The 16,868-nt window shown below is 35.6% G+C and overlaps 1 protein-coding gene and 1 pseudogene across 1 annotated transcript; one reads left to right on the forward strand and one right to left on the reverse strand.

The window, feature by feature from the left end:
- Positions 1-5,012: 5,012 nt before the first annotated feature.
- Positions 5,013-7,801, reverse strand: LOC130052870 (uncharacterized). The gene is made up of 3 exons (XM_056159017.1): positions 7,797-7,801; positions 5,910-5,971; positions 5,013-5,293 (listed from the first exon to the last, which is right to left on the reverse strand). The coding sequence occupies exons 1-3, from the start codon at positions 7,799-7,801 to the stop codon at positions 5,013-5,015; spliced, it is 348 nt and encodes a 115-aa protein (XP_056014992.1).
- Positions 7,802-10,452: 2,651 nt separating this feature from the next.
- Positions 10,453-16,862, forward strand: LOC130052871 (uncharacterized; annotated as a pseudogene).
- The last annotated feature ends 6 nt before the right edge of the window (positions 16,863-16,868 follow it).

Genomic DNA, 16,868 nt, shown 5'->3' on the forward strand with positions numbered 1-16,868 from the left:
ACAAGTTGGCTTAATGTTGTGTGCATTTTCTAATGATATTGGCCAATCACTGAAATAAAATTTGCCCAATGTTTGCCGAACATCATAAACATACTTGGCTATTTGTTTGGGGTTTTTTTTGGGGGGGGGTGTTTCATTTACGCAATACAATACTGTATTCAAATTTTAGAAACGATTCCAGTTTGCAGATGAAGTAATCTCATTATCTTCCTTCAATTACAAAATAAAGTTGACCACTATTAGAGATCAATAGAAAATCTATCCATTTTTTCAAATCTCCACCAGAGACATAAGGATTGTTCAACTTCTGCACAGTATCAAAACAAAATAAAGGACATCTGATGAATTTAATTTGTGTTAACTGGTCAAATAAAAATATGATTCAAACAATAAATGCATTCCAGTGTAAAGAAGTTAACTTTGTCTCTTTTCAGGCTAAATCTGTTTACATGATAAAATTGATAATGTGCATGCACTTTAATTCTTCCATAATTCTTAATCACTGTCCTCTGTTGCATTCTGGGAGCTTTGGTTTCTTTCTATTTCTTTTTTCCTTTCCTCTCTTTCTTTTCGCCCTCCTTCACTGTCACATGCGTACCGGAACCATTCTTTAATAACATTGTTTATCTCACTATGTGTTGATTCTGCACATAAACGGTTTGCTCGAACAGCTCCTTTCAATAAAAGTCAAATTATCCTAAATGTCTCTCTAGTTAAAATATTTATTATAATAACTTATTTGATTGATATATATATATATATATATATATATATATATATATATACACATGTATATATGGTACTTACATTTCAGTACATATGCCGGGATGTATTACATGTGTACTTTAATCTGCATTCACAATAAAAACGATTCCCCAGAATAAACTTTCCTTTTCAGTTGCCTTGTATCTCGTTATTCTTCAGTAAAACTCCGAGATAAGAATGCTGGACGCGTAAAATAGATGCAGGGTTGACCATCCCAACATATCAGATATCAAGATTACCATAGAAACTGGCCAGTCTCGAGCTGTGAAAAACTCTGTCCTAATTGCTTGGTCAGTAAATGTGCTCTTAGAATCTGCTTCCTAAATCCAACACTTTATAGCAGTTATGTAATCTTTGCAATGTGTTAAAGCTTTCTCTTTTGAGTTCATTCTTTTGATATGCAAGGTTAATTTGTATCCCTGCATAAACGATATTTGCATGAATGTATATTATTTTTTTAAAAATGTTTTCTAAAAAAAAAATCAATTATGTGTGTTTATAAAAATTATAAATATTTCAAATCAATTATACATTCTACACTAATCTGATCTAAATTAACTCAGCATCCTCTTCTTCAAAATATGCGAGTCATGTGCATTTGTGTGTGCATGTGTCATAAATATTAAAATCTATCTTTTAGTCGAATTTCATCACGATCTTACAACGTTGGCCCAATGTTGGGCCAATGTTGTATTCCCAACTAGAGTATGAAAGTGATAAGATGACAATGGCCCAATGTTGGCCCAGCATTGTGTTGACAACAAACTCCGGCAATTAATTAGTCACAATATTACAACGTTGGCCCAATGTTGGGCCAATGTTGTATTCCCGACTAACCCCGGCATCAGAGTATAAACGTGATATGTTGACATTGGTCCGATGTTGGGCCAACGTTGTTTAGCCAACGCCAACCATCGGCCAACGGTCCAACCATTAGCCAACGTTGGGCTAACGTAGTCATGCTATCTGGGTACTTCTTCCCATGTATTACTGCAAACTAAGTATCCGATAAACCATCGCTTCTTCTCACGTATTACTGCAAACTTAGTAACGATAAATTATCACTTCTTCTCACGTATTACTGCAAACTTAGTAACGATAAATTATCACTTCTTCTCACGCATTACTGCAAACTTAGTAACGATAAATTATCACTTCTTCTCACGTATTACTGCAAATGTAATGTTCATTTGATCAGTACACTGTCGCAAAACAAGGGTGCATCAATGTAAGTAATGTTCACGATGTCCAGACTAGCACAAAAATATATTACTCTTGTGTTGATCATGAGAGTTGTTCAGAATTGATCAAGACATTGGGATTTATAACTGGAAAATAAAAAAATTCTACTACAAAAGATTAAACAAGATATAATGGCAATACAATGATACCAAATGCGCGAAATTTTGTATCTCCAGTATTGGTATTAATCGCATTGTTCATTCATGATGAATGCAATCACGATAGTACATTCACGTGACGTCATTCACGGTAGCATAATATAAACTGTAACTATCCCTAGGGCGGATCCGGAGGGAGAGAGCCCCAGGGGGTCCGGACACCCCATTTCTTTGTGGACGAAAAGGTTTTTTAAAAAGTTTTCAAAAAAGTTATTCACTTTTTTTAAAACGATATTTTATCATGTAAAATACACAAAAGGATTGGACAACAGGCGTTGCCTATATAAGCCCTCTCCATATAAATACATGGTCAAGGTCATACAGAAATAGTTATCATATAATGATAATGAATCAATATAATAGTTATTGACTTTTAATGATTCTATGAGTCTAAATCTGAACGCTGATTACTTACATGTCAGTGCATCATTCAAACTTATCAACACCAGTATATCATTTAATTGTACGGTAAATAAGACGACACACTGATATATATATATTGACTATATTTTCATCATATACAAGTATCACTTAAAAATTCTTAAGAAGTATATGTAACATAAAAGTTTTGTTTAAGAAGTAGATAATTTGAAAGTGAAAACGAAGTGCCAGGAAATGCTCAGAATGCAGGATTTTGCACCATTTACCCCAAAGCTTCTGGGGGCCTAGACTCCCCCCCCCCCCCCCAACCTATTGGGAGTAACCTTAAAATAATATTCTTTTTTTTTTTTTTATTTCATTGCCAAAATAAGATCTGTGTGACTAGAACTTTTGAAACAAGCAGGCAATAAAATTAACATTTTTCATGTCTCAAAAACTCTCATGATCTCCCATAGTATGTTGTGTACACAAGGGAAGGGAGTAAATGGCGTATGGGGTGGAGGTTATGAAAAGTACCTAAAAGATCAAGTGCTAGACCTCCCCCTTCACAAATCTGGATCCGCCTATGTATCCCATATTTCCTCTTTTTTATCCAACACACATCGAATGATGACAATCAAATGCCATGCATATTTAGAAGTTCAATTTGCACTTAGTTTGATGTCATGACACTAATATCAAATCACACAGCGATATCTTTTATTGTTAATTAACTTTGATTTTTCAAATGCAAGGTGAAGATAATGAACTGTGATCAATCTCATAACTCCTACAAGCAATACAAAATAGATAGTTGGGCAAACACGGGTATATATATGTAAGACTCTAAAGTGCGATGGTCGCTCCAAAGTGCGATGATCACGCCAAAGTGCGATGGTCTGCGCCAAAGTGCGATGGTTTGTTAACGTTACGGACGCCAAAGTGCGATGGCCACGCCAAAGTCCCATGGTGCGGAGTTCAGTAACGTTTGTGACGTCACGTCATTGTGACGTCATTCTTAACGTCTTTCAAAATGAAACCGAATAAATGCAACACGGACGACAACAACGGCAAGGTTTACACTGTTGAGGATAGTGAGAACGGCAAAGTACATTTGTTGTCGAACTATAATTCATGATCATTTATTACTTGTGACGTACACGTAATAAAATCTTGGGGATATGCTATAATACAAAACATTCTTCACGATTTCGCGTTGGAAATTTTGTGTTTAATAACACGACAACTGGATGGTAACGAAATAAGTTGAACTTTTTACTTTTTATGCATGGATTTTGCACTGATATTTTAATGAAATAACACGGTTGGTACAGTCTGTACCAAAACACTGTGTCGATTACAAACCAGTGGATTTCGGCGTGTCACACCATCGCACTTTGGCGTGTCAGACCATCGAAATTTGGCGCGTGAGTGTGGGCCATCGCACTTTGGCGTGTCACACCATCAGGGTTTGGCGCAGACCATCGGGGTTTGGCGTGACCATCGCATTTTGGATTCCCTTCGCACTTTGGAGTCTTACATATATATCATCCATTCATTTGTTGCGCTCAACAATTCAAATAAAGATATCTTCAAATAATTAAAGATATCTTCAATTCTGAATTATTGCGCGCATTAGATGAATCGTTGATAGCATTGGAGAATGTTGAATTCATGCACATTATCAAGTAATACGATATAGTACCTCATATCGAGTTTCGAATTACCTTTTTACATAGTACGTATACATGTACAGCGTATTTGACTTTTCTGTGAGTTTTTGTTATATATTATGTGTGTCTTCAAATGCAATGTTTCCGTATGAGTAAAAGATTCCCCAAGAGGGTCGTTAGACCTCTAGCCCTATAATCACGAAATTCCGCGTTCATTTGTTGCATTGTCCTTCACCAACTCCCCCCCCCCCCCTCTCTTACAAAATCACACTTTATCTAATAAAATTAAATGTGGTTTCCTTATTTCTATTCTCAACAAATTTATCGGAATTTTCTTAAGTGGGAAATTTAACTTGCATTTGACCTACTTAATCAAAATACTCAAAATCGATACTGACAAGACCAGCAAATCCCAAAATACTTGTGAGATGAAGAATATTTAGGCCTATGGTATAACATACTTTAAAAATGAATTTTGTATCATTGTCAAATGCCAAATATCTGAAAGTCCTGATCTGATGAAGAAATCTGTAACAATGTTAATTTGCACACCTGTTTATTTTATAGCATTCATATTAAGGTAATATTGCTTTGTAAAGTGCTACAAGGAAGTGTGTTGCTCTCTCTCTCTCTCTCTCTCTCTCTCTCTCTCTCTCTCTGAATTGTTGTGGGTATCATTATCATCATTGAGTTCACAGCATGAGAACATGCTAGGAAGATATCCAGTAACCAGTAAATCTGTAATGCAAAATACATAATTATTATTCATTTACTATTATGTTCTGGGACGTTCTCATAACGTATATGAAGTTTTCTAATACGGACATGCCAGCCATTCAAATATGGACCCCCATAATTCAGAGTCTCTCCACGTGTCAATGTGGTAATTGAAGCCAGTTTTCGCTATATTGCTAGCAAAGGCTTGGAACCTTGTGTTGTGGCTCTGCTCAGCGTCCACTTTGCTGACGCCGAACATGACGTACGGAACACTATTGAACGCTGGAGAAAAGTCCACGTGGACTGTCACGTTCCCACACTGTGCTGCATCCCAGTTGGGAGAGGAACATTTTCTGACATACTGACTTCCTCTCTGACCTGGAAGAAGACATATAAATCATATCTGACACGACTTCAACGCTCTTTAATTCATGCTTATGTACAAAGAAAATATTATAAGGAAATGAGAAGGGAACAGAAAAAAAGTAGAAATTTCTGAAAACAATTTATTATGAAACACATATACAAAAAGTGAAATTGCATGTCAACAAAATGCACAGAAGACGGTAAACTTGCATTTGATCCTGTTTCGCAACTTTCCTGCAACATCTACAAAAATACGCCGTTCATTAACTTAATTATTCATAATACATGTATTACTAGCTTGAAAATACGGATGTATATTTAATTGCTGTTATAAAATTTAGAAATTCATTTCAAAATTAAGGATTATCTCCCTCATGCATAGCTCTTATCCTTGGATGAATTTGGCTCCACTTGTTTGGCACGCTGTTTTTGGCTATATTTAGATCTAAAACGTCATAGTTATTTCGGATTTCAAACATTTCGGTTGAGCATCACTGAAGAGACATTATTTGTCGAAATGCGCATCTGGTGCATCAAAATTGGTACCGTATAAGTTTTACATTCAAATAAGCAGAAATTATTAATCCTAATGGCCAATCGAAACCACGTGAACTAAAAATCATATTACCTTCAATTGAGTGGTTTAGTTTGTTAATGCTTTTAATTGCTTCCAGTACGACGTCTAAAGAACTGTTTAGATGCAAGGTGAAGATAACGAACAGTGATCAATCTCATAACTCCTACAAGCAATATAAAATAGATAGTTGGGCAAACACGGACCCCTGGACACACCAGAGGTGGGATCAGGTGCCTAGGAGGAGTAAGTATCCCCTGTTGACCGGTCACATCCGCCGTGAGCCCCATATCCTGATCAGGTAAACGGAGTTATCCGCAGTCAAAACCAGTGTGCCAATGTGCATGTATTATGTTTGATCGCTTATATACGAACGTGATGAGTACGACGACCTGCATCTGTCATTTCTTTTTCAAGAAAAAATAAATAAAAATACCTTTAGCTGGGAAAAAATCACAGTAGGCGTTCTAGAAAGAAGATATTTCAAATGAAGATAATATATCCACACTGTATAGCCAAACACTTCTCAGCTAAGTTCTCAGTTAACAAGAGTATCCCAAACCTTTGCTTACCGTGGGGGTCCGGGTTAGAATAAGTCACCACTAACCCTTGCTTGTTGTAAGGGGCGATTAAATGGGGCGGTCCTTCGGACGAGACCGTAAAAACCGAGATGCCGTGTCACAGCAGGTGTGACACGATCAAGATCCCTAGCTCCCTGCTCAAAGGCCGTAATCGCCGAGCATAGACCTACATTTTGCAGTCCTTCACCGGCAATGGTGACATCTCCATATGAGAGGAAAAATATGGGGAGGGTCGCTAAGCAATATACAATCAATCAATCAATCCTAAACCTTGCTTGACCTGACAATCCAGCTGTATCTCCGTTTAAACAGCATTGCATGATAAGACGTTTAGATATAAGTTCGATATTTTGAAATCATATTTGTTAACACAGTACCGGTATGTATGGCAGCCATACCAATATTTACCTTCTGCGTCAGTTGTGTTTTGTTTCTTCTGTTAAAGAAATTGTAGATACTGTAATTCAAGAATGGTGATCATGTTTATCATATCACGTAATACCTTACATCAGAAATGAGTAAATATTCGATTGTTGTCTGGCTTAACTACCTATTTTTAACATTAAACGGATCACCAAGCATGCTTGTTTGAGGAAATATATGGATATACACTTCATAAAATCTACAAAATACGTCACAAATGCAGACTATATGTAACAAAAATACAGTATGTCCCAAAAGACATTCTAACATATGCAAGGATATACAAGAATATCAACTCCATTTGAGTATACAAGAAAATCGTATGATAAATGTGTATTTTGTAATGAAAGTAAAGGCCTTTCAATTATATTGTACCAAACAAGCCAGATCAGATTCAATTATTATTCAATTCTGATTACCTACTCCTGTTGCGCGTGAATGTAGTAGGAAGCTTTTACTTGAAAAATGTCTTGATAGTGACGGTAATGTTGAATGAACAAAATCAAGAAACAAAACTCAGTTTTAAAGCAATATCATCTATCGTTTTCGATTCGAAAAGATTCTTTTTGGTGTTAAATCATAATAATTTACAATTCTAACGACAGAGAAATAAGTTTTATATCCTTATGTCATTCAATTTTGTGTTAGAAAACCTATTCAGAGATTCTGAATGAAGACAAATAACATTATTACTTTCCGTACAAATTCGATTTCTAAAATATGCTATATATTTAATAAAACCAAAATATTTATTTTGAAAAAAACAAAACAAAACCAAAACCAAAAAAGAAGAAGAAAAAACAACCGACAAACAAACAAACTTCGTTTTGATTTCATTAATGACGTCTCCAAATGAATGAAATATTTTCAAGAAGGACACCATGAATGCTGTTTATGGATAAAATTACATACAAAACTATCATACACATTGTAATACCACATGCTTAAAGTGGGGCCCGAAACTACCTACCCACCGCGATAGTGTTGTAGAAAACGTTGATGATAACAACAAACGGCTACATTGTACATGTCTTGGGACCATACTTAGTGAAAGGTCGAAATAAGGAAAACATTTGAAGCTTTGCACGGGGCTTTTATGATTTTGAACACAAGTATAGAGGGAACATATGTTTGGATTTTTTTATCTTAAAATTTTGAAACGTTCATGCAAGCCATGTAAGGCATCTACCCTGCGTATTTTTTCTGCGCCGTAAATCGAAGGTTATATTGGGAGTAGGTATGTAGCTCTCTGATCTGTCCCAGTATTTTCCAGAGAGCTACATATCTGCATTACAGTGTAGATTGTCGTCATACATGCTCGACTCCCAATACTTTCAGTACTTTGATTTCTCTTTGTCAGAATGATTCAAGTAAACAAGGACAGTTTTTAGCTATAAATTGAAACGCATTCTCCCCGAACTTTGACGTCAGTCGTAAGATTGCTTTGCGAATCAGGGATGTGGTTTACAAAATAACTTACGATTTACGACCAACTTTACATACTGAAATTTTCTCGTTTATTGTAAAATCATTCACTCCAATGCAAAATGATGAAAAAAATGAAGCTGAAAATTAAGTCTTATAAACGTTTTAATTCATTCATACATACTAATAACTGTGAATACAATTTAAGTTTTGCAACTTTGTCGTCAGTTGTTTTGTAAAATGGGCCCCAGGCTATTGCAGATTGTTGAATTGTGGCACGTATCCCGTTACAAGTAATCTGCATAGACACGTTTTTGTGCACATTGTTAATATTAGGAGTATTTATAGGGCGTTTGTCTGAAATGTTACCATATGTTTACATTGAAATTCAACAGATAAGACATGTCCTCTTTACTCAGATATTTTTAAACCTTTAATTTCATGGGCCAAGGCCATTCGTCTGGGTAACAACAGCGATATTTGGTTGAAATTCGGAAACACTTTTAATTATTAAAAATTCCAAGAAAGCAAACGTAATTGATTTTATCAACATATTTCTAAAAACACGCTTCATTTTCCTGTATTTGGTGGACAGAAAAAAGAGCTCGTGTCTGCGTATGGTCAGTTTTTAAGTCGAGGCAATCTACTGACAAAGAAGTTGATGGTACAGGGGTTTCAACATGCTTGATTAAAGTAAGCATTTTGCAAATTCTATGGTCATTATAATGATCTAGTTTGCCAATATAACCTATCATTGGGTCAAATGCTGTCTCACGTGTTTCATACCGATTGTTAGACCGTTCGTGGCACACTGATTTTGACTACGGGTAACTCCATTTACCTGATCAAGATATAGGGCTCACGGTGGGTGTAACCGGTCGACAGGGGATGCTTACTTCTCCTAGGCACTTGATCCCACCTCTGGTGTGTCCAGGGGCCCGTATTTGCCCAACTATCTATTTTGTATTGCTTATGGGATTGATGAGATTGATCACTGTTCGTTATCTTTACCTTTAACACATGCATTCGTCAGGGAGGTCAAGGAACATGGGTTCCTCCTTTGAATATTCCGTTTCCAAATTAACAAATATAGACTTCTTAATTGTTTTTATATCCTCTAATATAAGTTTAGAACGATATAATTTTTAGTTACTTATGCGACATATTTTGCCGTATCGACAGATTTATAGACTGCTCCCAATTTTAAGTGTAATAAAATTACGAACATAGGGAGATGCCCGAATTATCTCTAGCAAAAATTAAACAAACAAAACACAAACCATTTTGATTTTCGATCATTTGTTTTTCATCATCAGATGCGAATTGTTTGTTGTCGTGTTTTTTTTTTGGGAGGGGGGATATCTGTTTTGTCAGCATTGCAAATGGGGCCGAATTTCGGTACTCATTAAAATGAATGTGCTCATTCCGAGGAAATCTTCATTAGAAAAAAATAATAGGCTAAATATGAAGAAAAGAGCAAATAAATACGAATTTTTCTACGATATCTAAAGAAGAAAAAAATGTTTCACATTAAGAGGAACGAATAGATTAAACTGTTGGGTTAATAATTTGATTTTGATGAAACAAAATTATTTCAGATCTCATAACTAAAATCAACTATTATTTTCACCAAAACAAATAGATGAATATGAACCGGTGAACGTAAGATGTTTTACAATGTATATATCAAGCAGTAATTTGAATCGAGGTTGGCGAAAGACCAATCGGTTAACTCCCTTATCCCCATCAAATATAAGAAATCACAAATATGAATTATAGCTACATGTAATTATTTAGTTTTATATGAATTGTCCCACCCTCGGACTTTACTGTAGCTGAATGCAATTAATATTTAAAAAAAAATGTTAAAGCTACACGATTTTTACAAAGTCAACATAGGGAAATAAGATTTTTTTTCACCGCAAAATGGCGGACAAGGGGCGTAAATGACGGCGAAGTGTTGGTACGTGCATCAGTTGTTTGGAAAACGGTAGTTGATAATTATAGATGCATATTCTGCTTATCACCACATATGGTATATGGTATATGGTTTCATATTTATAAATGCGACCGAAGGACTCGTTACACCTACCGAGTGATTTAGTATACACTATGTATTTGAGCAGACCCAATCGTGAATAGTGATAACAAACATATTTACGGGAAAAATGGGTTTACGTATTGATAGAGAGTTCATGATTACCACCTTTTTTCTGAGTCTTCTACTATCCAATGCAAGGTAAGTATTTGCATATGTCTGTAAATAGAGAGAAAGAGAGAGTAGCCATTTGAAAAAAATACACATTTTATATTTTCAAACAGACAATTATGCGAAACTTCAACAAATCAAACTTTCTTGGTACGAAAATACGATGCACCTAGCTTCTTGTAAATGATGAGTAAGTCAATATCCTGATTAAAAGCATTGAATGTCAAATAAATTATGAATAATACAATCCTTACTGATATTTTATCCAAGTTTTTAGTGTATATCTATGAATGGTGTATTTTTAGTTACCCAGACTAGTATACATTTATGAATGGTGTATTTTAAGTTACCCTGACTAGTGTATATCTATGAATGGTGTATTTCTAGTTACCCTGACTAGTGTATATCTATAAATGGTGTATTTTTAGTTACCCTGACTACTACTCCTGTGAAGGACTGTCGTTGTATGATAGGATACAGTGTTGCACATATACACATCTGGTTAAATGCTGCAGTGGGTGGAAAAAGCTATACGATTCCTGCACGATACGTGGGTCATTGCTTAGTATTTTAAGGCATTGGTAGTTTTACTATTCATGTGTATACAAAGGCATTGGTAAACTTCCTAAATATTACTATTTATATATACATGGACTTTCATAGATCTTCGAAGTAAATGTTTCTTAGGAGAAATGTTCTGCAAACATTTTTACAGTTTTCACCAGATTTCTATTAAATGTTTTAATTAGGGTCAATAACAATGTGTTCTACACTACAGCTGTTTGCAACCCTTCTTGCATAAACAGTGGGCACTGTGTAGCGCCCCAGGTGTGCAGATGCAGGCCGGGATACGGGGGTACAAGTTGCCAGACACGTATGTTGATATATATTGTGTATTAGATAAATTAAATATAGTCATTCCTGATTTACCTAGATTTGTGAAAGCATTGCGTTGCAGAGATATATACAGTATCACAACTGTACAACTAGTTATACATGGACAAACTTATAGCTAATTTTAATCAAAGACCTAGACACCGTGACAATTTTACCATACTCGATTCGTTTCAATACGGGTCAAAATCTTAGACAGTGGAACATTCAGTGAAATAATTGGACGTCATAACTAGGCATGATCAAAGATACATTTTGACTGCGGATAACTCCGTTTACCTGATCAGGATATGGGGCTCACGGCGGGTGTGACCTGTCAACAGGGGATGCTTACTCCTCCTAGGCACCTGATATCACCTCTGGTGTGTCTAGGGGTCCGTGTTTGCCCAACTATCTATTTTGTATTGCTTGTAGGAGTTAAGAGATTGATCACTGTTCGTTATCTTCACCTTGCATACATTAATGCACCATCCATACTGTCTATGATAAAAACTACAAAATGGCTAAAACTGAATTGGAATGCATGTGTCTCCGTGGTCACTCAAGGCACAGAGCTAGGCTGATGACGTCATACCTGCGTATTGAGTACATCTAGATGGAATACTAGTATACGATGACATGATATTGTAAATATCTACAGAATTCTAGTTAATGAAATGTATCAATCATGTTAATATAGTATATCATGTATACACGTGTGACAGAAGACACATTGTAGGCCATTTAAATTGGTCGGTCTTTCCCCAAGACGCTGCATGTAATCTGAAGTTAACTAATGCAAATGTTGAAATCTTGATAAATTCTTCATATAAAAAATCAGGTCCTGTGTTGCTACGTAAACATGCCCATGTCTATTTAAAATAGTTCTCATCATTTCAACAGTGAATTCACTGGTATAACTGTACGTAAATAATTACATATAATTTTCGTTTGTATATATATTCAGTATTTATGTACTTTAAACTTATTCAAAATTAAGGGAAGTTCTAGATGCAGTTAGTAATGAAGAAAACACAATTTTTGACAGATGGGGAATTGGGTGTTTAAGTAGTCTTCTTTATTTTCCGCAATTTTGAAATAGAAGAACCTGTATACGAGCTTACAAAAAAAAAAAAAAAAAAAAAAAAAAAACCCAAAAACAACAAATAAAAAAAAAATATAGAAACAAACAAAAAACAAAGCCAAAAAAAAAAAAAATAATAATAAAAAATAAATAAATATCCTCTGGCATTTCGAAGCTCAGTATTTGTAAATGGATAATCATTGAAATTTCTAATGAAAAGCACGACATTATAAGTGAACATGTCATTCATCATCATAATCTACTTTGTGGATATTTTGTTTTGTAAAATATTGAATTCAGTTTGTTATATGTAGAACGTCCTCTAATTTCATATACAAGCATTTGTAATCCCAGTTGTTTGTTATATGTAGAACATACTCTAATTTCCTATACAGGCATTTGAAATCCCAGTTGTTTGTTATATGTAGAACATACTCTAATTTCCTATACAGGCATTTGTAATCCCAGTTGTTTGTTATATGTAGAACATACTCTAATTTCCTATACAGGCATTTGTAATCCCAGTTGTTTGTTATATGTAGAACATACTCTAATTTCCTATACAGGCATTTGTAATCCCTGTTGTTTGTTATATGTAGAACATACTCTAATTCCCTATACAGGCATTTGTAACCCCAGTTGTTTAAATGGAGGCCAGTGTGTTGCTCCTCAGATATGTAAATGTGCTCCGGGATTTTACGGGAAAATATACGAAAAGGGTACGTTGAAAATGCGATATATCACCATTAAAGGACACATGAACAAGTGTAGCCATTACATGTGTCATTTAACCACAATATTGAATAGGTAGTTCTTTAGAACATTTTTGACTCTTTTGAAATGATGTCTTTATTTTAGGTGATGCTCTTAGTAATTTGTATACACCCACATTGCAACTGGCGGATCAAAGTGTTGCATCAGTCGATTCCTGGTACAGGATAGGATCACCGTATTTCAAGGCTTGTTTTCTCAAAATCTACATTCAGGAATACTCATTCGTGTGGTCAATGTGGTTACTTTGCATACAGGAGGTCCCAGGTTTGATCCCGATGCCGACTCAAACCTATGACTTAGCATACTATTGCTGAAAGGGGGGGGGGTCCGTTTCCGAGGTTTGATTGATTGATTGTATATTGTTTAACGTCCCTCTCGAGAAGTTTTCACTCATATGGAGACGTTACAGTTGTCGGTGAAGGGCTGCAAAATGTAGGCCTATACTCGGTGCGTACGGCCTTTCAGTAGGAATTGATCTTTAACGTACCACATCTGCTGTGTGGTGGGCTCGGTTTTAGCGGTCGCATCCGAAGACCCGCCCCATTTAATCACTTCTTACGACAAGCAAGGGGTACTGAGGACCTATTCTAACCCGGATCCTCACATGATACCCAGGTTTGATCCGGGCGCCGAGTAACCATGCTATTAAGTGATGACTGTTATTTTGCCTGGTATTAGAAATGAAGTCACTGATCTTCTGGGTATGACTTTTATATGCAGAGGCCACATGTTAATGTAGGTATCACGTGTTAATGTAGGTATTCCGTGTTAATGTAGGCGTCACGTATTACTGTAGGCGTTGGAAAGGTCAAGAACCCTCACTGCTACGGTCATGCATCGATTAAAATCTGTGGCACTTTATCCAAAAGCTGGTGATGTTCCTATATGAATGAAAAATATTCCATTGGGACTAAATACCGCACGCAAAGAAAGGTATTACTACGTAGAAAAGTATGTTGATAAAACTATTGATGCCTTAATTTACTCGATAAAAGATCAAACAGAGACGTCCCTTACATAGACATTACGGAATCTTCTATTTTTCTGATAATATAAACCAATATTTAGGGAGTGTGAGGGTTTAAATCTTATTCTTAATTTGAAATGTAAAGGTACCGTTGTCGATATTATTTTACAAATTCCTTGAAAGTTTATAAGCCCTCAACTTTAAAGATGATTTAACACCTGCAAATCACGGCAAAATTACACGATAAAATTCTCATATTTGCATCATTAGAATATGAGAATTGCAGTCATTTTCGAGGCTGTCGCTCACATTTTCTGAAACCAAATACCTTTGGTGCTATAGCGAGTTTAGGTCGGTTGAAAAAAGGAATGTGAGAAATGCAAATCTTTTAACGTCATGCATTGTAAATCCATGATTCATTACTAAAACTAGCATTGTATTTGTGTACCTCGCCAATTTAACACTATCTCGCCATCCATGTAGCTGCAAATCACTATCACATGTGGATAAAGTAAGACTATAACTGAACCCAGTTCTTTACAAGAAGATCCAATTTACACACTAACAGCTATACAGAATCTTGCGAATTTAGACATTATTGGTTGCAAGGTACATTCCAAATATGTAACGTACATAAATTGCTTAGGAGTATCAGGATAAAAAAAAAGAACGAGTGATTAGAATTCCAAATACAGACAGAAAAACTGGACTTGACACGAGGTGTCCTTTGAGTGACACGGTGGACGGTACGTTATCGCTGCCATTTCTTTAGACAATGAGTGACGTCATACCTTGTCTTTTCACCTGATACTGACTCGTTTTCGTTAATATAGTAATCAAATAGATGCAATCGTATCTAAATTCTTATATGATATACGCAGCGTAAGTGTTTTGAGCTCTATGGCGTTGAATATATTGTACATGTGAACACTAGCGCAAGTAATTTTGATAGGAAAAAATGTATTTTTCTAGGTGGACTGATGTTGTGACATTCACTTCTACAAGCTATGATGGACGTGGGAATACACTCGGAAATTACACCTCATTAGCAGTAGATGAGGAAAACTCAATCCAAAGCAATGGACGTTCAGCTTGTCTGAATATAAAATGTTCAGAAGAAGGAAAACACGCTTAAATAAAACAAAAGTAGTGACAACGGCTAACACGGACAGAGAATGTAACATAACGTAAGTAAGGGCTATAATCAATTTACCGTATGATATTGTGTAAATTGCATTGTATTTGAAAGAAGAAAACTTTTTTTCCGATTATTCGATCGACAAACAAGCAGATTATTGGGGGATAACATTCTAGAGACCGATATAAAAGGCGGGGATGAGTACGGCCCCCTGTACGGTATTTACGCTGCTTACGGATCTACGATATCATTTCAGACAGTTGCGGAAAAAATGTGTCAATGCAGAAGCAATCATGTAGAGAACGACCAAAGTATTTCTCCATCTACATACCCTAATGCTGGATTCAGTCGTTGAGATACTTGTATTTTGCATGCGCAGTACACTTGAATTCACAACCCAATTCGGATTTCTGTTTCATTGTTTTATTCTTATTGCAAGGCTACAAAGAAATAAAGTATATCAATAGCATTGTTCCAATTTGCTTACAATGTTAAATTAGCAATTAAGTGCAATAAAGTTGACAAATAAACACAAATTTTGAAGGAAAAAATTAGTAAAAATGTGATATTGCACTCATCCATATGCAATAATACCCCAGTTGTTAACCTTCATAAGCAAGTGAATAAAATGATTAACATAAAACAACTGATGCATGTCTAGCTGTATGATAAAGATTTCATCGAACGTTTTATGAACATTTTAGGCTCTCTAATCTGAAAACACAATGCGCACCAATATTCATTAATATGAGCTCCATAACATAACGATATGATTTCATTTGGCACGTATTAATTGCCAAAGAAATATATATTCTTACCTGCACTTTCTGTTACAAAAATAAGATAACCATTACACCTTTTCAGGTAATTTTCTTCCCATTGGTGTATCTTTAAGAGATTCATTTGCAATGACGATACACACCATATTCGCCGAAGCTCTCAATGGTTGCAGTAAAGACGTCTGCAAATGTGCACTGTTTCTTTAGAAATTGATTGATTGATTGATTGATTGAATAATGTTCGATAATATTTTACTCATATGGAGACGTCACCAATGCCGATGAAGCAGGGGCGGACCCAAGAATTGCAGATATGGGGGTGCCACTTTATGAGGCAGGAGTTCTGGGGACCGCTTTGAGGCCCTCAAGTAGGCCCACGAGGCAAAGCTCTGGGATCTTACAGATTTCATAGGGCTTGAAATATGTTTCCTAGTTAGTCATTTATATTATTTTCTATCATTTTCTCTAAGATGAAATTAAAATGTATTGATTTTATATCCTCAAAATTGTATATGTATGTTTACTCACCCTCTACTGTCTTATTTGTATATATTAGTAAATAGCTTGTATTTATGACTGATGAGCTGTATAGCTTAAGGAAATAAAGAACCTGATCTGAAATCTGGTCATGCCAATACCTGCCGTGACACGGTACCTTATTTTGTTTGGATTCCTTTAAAGATCCGCCACTCTCGCTTCTAAATTTCGAGCATTTGGCATAGAAGTCACTGCCTATTTCTCCGTGTAGGTGCAATGATGC

The sequence above is a fragment of the Ostrea edulis genome, chromosome 3 (genome assembly GCF_947568905.1).
Source record: "Ostrea edulis chromosome 3, xbOstEdul1.1, whole genome shotgun sequence".
In the NCBI taxonomy this organism is placed as follows: domain Eukaryota; kingdom Metazoa; phylum Mollusca; class Bivalvia; order Ostreida; family Ostreidae; genus Ostrea; species Ostrea edulis.